This window comes from Geospiza fortis, unplaced genomic scaffold, assembly GCF_000277835.1.
Source record: "Geospiza fortis unplaced genomic scaffold, GeoFor_1.0 scaffold26, whole genome shotgun sequence".
NCBI lineage: Eukaryota > Metazoa > Chordata > Aves > Passeriformes > Thraupidae > Geospiza > Geospiza fortis.
This window is the reverse complement of record NW_005054425.1, coordinates 1,900,603-1,904,595: the sequence shown is the minus strand read 5'-3', so window position 1 is coordinate 1,904,595 and position 3,993 is coordinate 1,900,603. Positions and strand designations below refer to the sequence as shown.

The 3,993-nt window shown below is 55.2% G+C and overlaps 1 protein-coding gene across 1 annotated transcript in view; it reads right to left on the bottom strand.

Moving 5' to 3' along the window:
- The window catches only part of AHCYL1 (adenosylhomocysteinase like 1), a 10,618-nt gene extending 8,033 nt beyond the window's left edge, over positions 1-2,585 (bottom strand). The window contains exons 1-4 of the mRNA XM_031061769.1: positions 2,474-2,585; positions 1,965-2,108; positions 1,139-1,239; positions 1-96 (exon numbers count right to left, since the gene is read on the bottom strand). The exon at positions 1-96 is cut by the window's left edge and continues 1 nt beyond it. Coding sequence (XP_030917629.1) covers positions 1-96; positions 1,139-1,239; positions 1,965-2,108; positions 2,474-2,564 — 432 coding nt within the window. The 5' untranslated portion in view covers positions 2,565-2,585. The remainder of the gene's footprint in view (positions 97-1,138; positions 1,240-1,964; positions 2,109-2,473) is intronic.
- Between the last annotated feature and the right edge of the window lie 1,408 nt (positions 2,586-3,993).

Below are 3,993 nucleotides of genomic sequence, written 5' to 3'. Positions count from 1 at the left end.
GGCCAGGGCCGCGGCCACCTCGTTCTGGGTGGAGTAGATGTTGCAGGCGGACCAGCGGCACTGCGCCCCCAGGGCACACAGCGTCTCGATCAGCACCTGCGGGACAACGGGTGGGCCGGCTCAGGGGTAACCCAGGGACAGGGGTGTCTGGGGTGTTCCAGGGATCAGGGGTGCCCGGGGTGTTCTAGGGGTCAGGGGTGTCCCAGAGGTCAGGGATAATCTGGGGGTCAGGAGAGCCCCAGGGGTCAGAGCTGTCTGGAGGGCCGGGGGTTAGGGCCAGAAGACAGGGGTGCCCCAGGAGACAGGGTGCCCCAGGGATCAGGAGTGTTCCAGGGATCAGGGGTGTCCTGGGGGACAGGGGTGTCCAGGGTGTTCTAGGGGTCAGGGGTGTCCCAGAGGTCAGGGATAACCTGGGGGTCAGGGGAGCCCCAGGGGTCAGAGCTGTCTGGAGGGCCAGGGGTTAGGGCCAGGAGTCAGGGGTGCCCCAGGGATCAGGAGTATTCCAGGGATCAGGGATAACCTGGGGGTCAGGGGAGCCCCAGAGATCAGGGGTGTTCCAGGGATCCAGGTTGTCCTGGGGGTCAGGGGTGTTCCAGGGATCAGGGATAACCCGGGGGTCAGGGATGTCCTGGGGGTCAGGGGTGCCTCAGGTGCCAGCAGTGCCCCAGGGGGTCAGGAGTGCCCCAGAGGTCAGGGGTGTTCCAGGGATCATGGGTGCCCCAGGGGACAGGGACGTCCTGGGGGTCAGGGGTGCCCCACGGGGACAGGGATAACCTGGGGATCAGGGATGTCCTGGGGGTCAGAAGTGCCCCAGAGGTCAGGGGTGCCCTGGGGGTCAGGGGCACCCCAGGTGCCTGCAGTGCCCCAGGGACCAGGGCTGTCCCAGGGGTCAGGGGTGCCCCAGTGGTCAGGGGATGAGAGCAGAGACTCCCAGGGTGCCCCTGACCCTGGCCTTGGGCAGCAGTGATGGGCACAGGAACCAAATGCTGCCCTGGGGAAATGCCACCAGCAGATCCTTTCCAAAACGTGTCCAGACTCAACTGAACGTCCCTTCTCCCACCCAAAGAGATAAAGAACTTTGTTCCCCATGGAAAAGCTGATGTCCCAGCCCAGGCCTCCCAAACAAGCAGCCACTCACTGCAGTCTGTGCTGTGATGTGGGTACAGCCCACAATTTTAGCTCCAGCCAAAGGCTTCTCCCCCTGGGCTCGTTTCCTGAGCGAAATCAGAGCAGACATATCTGCAAAAGGAAGAGAGGTTTTAACGCTGCTTCAGTCTGCAGGGTCCCCTCTCTGCCACAGCTCCCCTCCTTTCAGGGCCTCCCAGGATACCTCCAGCCCCAAAACTTCTGCTGAAGCTGTTACACAGGCAGGGAGAAAGCTCCTCATCCCTGGCCTGGCAGGTCTGTGCAAAACAGGACCAAAACACCAGTGCCATTTGTCACTTGACCAAGGGACAAGGAGAGAGGCAAGCAGGGGTCTGGGACTGGCACTGCCTGGGGAAGGTTCATAATGACAGTCACCAGCCCTGTGGCAGCAGGTGAAGCACCTGAACTTGAAAACAGAGCTGCCACATCTCAGAAGAGCTGCTCTAGATGTGTCTGAATTATCTTCCCCTTCTAAAAGGAGAGTTACCCAATCACTTCACTGGAAATGGTAATTCAGCTTCCTACCACCCCCACAGGAAGGGGTGGGATTTTCAGCTTTCATATCTCTGAAAGTGTTACAAAATCCTTGTCCATCCAAAGCCAACAAAACATTAAACCCTGCAAGAGCTCTGCTCCTGCTAGAAAAGGGATGGGACACAGCATCAACGTTTGCTGGCACATCTCACTCTTCCCTAACTGATTTTGGGGGAAAGAAACAGGACATCCAAGGCTGCAGCAGGAGTGGGATTTGCCATTCCTCAGCTCCTGGTGTCCAGAACCTGCCCCAGGCCCCAGAAGCCCCACCCTCCACTCTGTACCTTGCTCGGCGATCTCAATCTCGCGGCGCCCGAACTCTGCCTGTTTGATGTTCTTCACACAGAAATTGCTGCTGCCCTTGGAGTTGGTTTGCTGCTTCTCTCGGGGGGACACCTCATCATCAGAGCTGTCTGTGTACGAGGCAGCTAAACCAAAAAAGAGCAATGAATGAGTGTTATGCCAGGCCTTATGAACCAAGGAACCTCCTACCCTTCAGGTTTCTGCTCTGTTTCCTTTCCCAGCTTTCACTCATGGCTCAAACTACCAAGGAAAGCCAATGCCCTGAAGGAATTTTTTGCACTCTTTTTCTCTAGAACAGCCCAGAGGTACCAGAATTATCAACTGGCAATCAATCAATGCCTGAGCTTCGGGAATGCCTGGAATCATTCCCTCAGCATCCAAGTACGAACAGCAGCACAAATCCTGCCACAGGGTGTGAGCAGCACATTCACTGCAGCACCCACGCTGGGTTTTTGAGAGGAACACACAAGGACAAGGAGCTGGCACCTACCAGAGCTGTAGCTGTCAGTGGAAGACTGGGAGATGGAGCGGGACAGGGACCGACGGCCCGTCTTGGTCGGGAATTTGGTGAACTCCTGCATGTCATCTGCAAACTGGATTTGCTGGGAGCAAAGGAAAGAAATGCTAAATCAGGATGTGATCCTTAGGGCATGGCATCTCCCCAAGCTACAGGGAGCCATGGATCCCTTCAGTCCACAAAAATAAACATCACCAAATACAAGGCTACAGATGCCAAAAATTAAATCCCTTCCTCTGCCTGAAAAGTTGCCACCAGGTTTTTGTCACCCTGTAAATTTGACACACCTGAAGATAAAAACAGCACCCTGACACATCCCCTTTAATCCCTTCCCAGCTCCCTGAGGCTCCTTCAGGAATTACACTCCTTGCACAACCCACATCCCATCTGGAGGCAGAGCCCCTTGTCCCACAGCCCCTGCCCCAACCAATCCCAGCACATTTCTGCCCAAAAATGCAGCAGTAAGAAAGCTGGGGTGGTCCCAACAGATCCCTGGGGCTTCCAGGCTCTTCCCCAGGAGCAGAGCATCCCACAGGTTAAAAACACCACACATCCTTCCAAAACTGACACTAAAAGCACAAGAAAAAACCTCAGCAAGAGAGAACATTTCAACAAAAAGAAGTTGACATTGCATTGCCTTTCAGCCTCCTCTGCAGGACAAGATGTTTCCATTGGAAGAGAACCCCCAAAACAGTCACCTCTCTCAGCCAGAGGCAGCTCAAAGCTCCAGCACCTTCCACCAGATCATCAAATTTAACTGTGTTGGGCCAAAAAGAGAGGAAAAATAGCCCAAAACTGCTCAGCTGCTGTGCTCACCCTGAGTGAGCAGCCAGCAAAGGGCCTTATAGCTGCTCCTGCCAGTGAAAGGCAACAGAGATGAAAGGGAATTAGGGAAAGCAGCAGCAAGCCCAGCCTGCAGCCCCCTCCCTGCTGCCATGCAGGAGACCCTGACAAAGAACCCCAGCACGGCCCCTTCCCTCAGATCATGTCACTGCAGGATTTAATTTTGCCATTTAACAGGGATGAGACATCATGGCAGGGAGTGGGATTAACAAAGCATCCCCGAGACCCAGGAGACCTTGAGAGGAGTCCTAGAGAAATCAAGATGATGGAAAGAGACAGCCCAGAGCAGCCACAAGGAGGGGCTTTCAGTGCCACAGCCAGCCCAAAAGCTCCCTGAAAGCTTTGATGCAGGAAACAGCCTCCAAAGGGGAGAAGAATGAAACTATTTAGTTGAAATGATCCATTCCAGAAAGGAGGAATCTGCACAGGCTGGAGCTGGGGTGCCTGCAGCACCAGTACAGCTTTTTGGGCTGGAAAATGTTGCCACAATCCTACAGAATCCCAGCAGATGGGCAAAAAACAGCATGGTATTCCACTTGGGAAGGGACAAGGGGGCATGAAACCCATGGCTCACTCCAAGGGAGGGCAGGAGGGATGATGTGGGACTCCAGCATCCCTTCCAGTAACTGACTGGCACAGAGAGATCCATC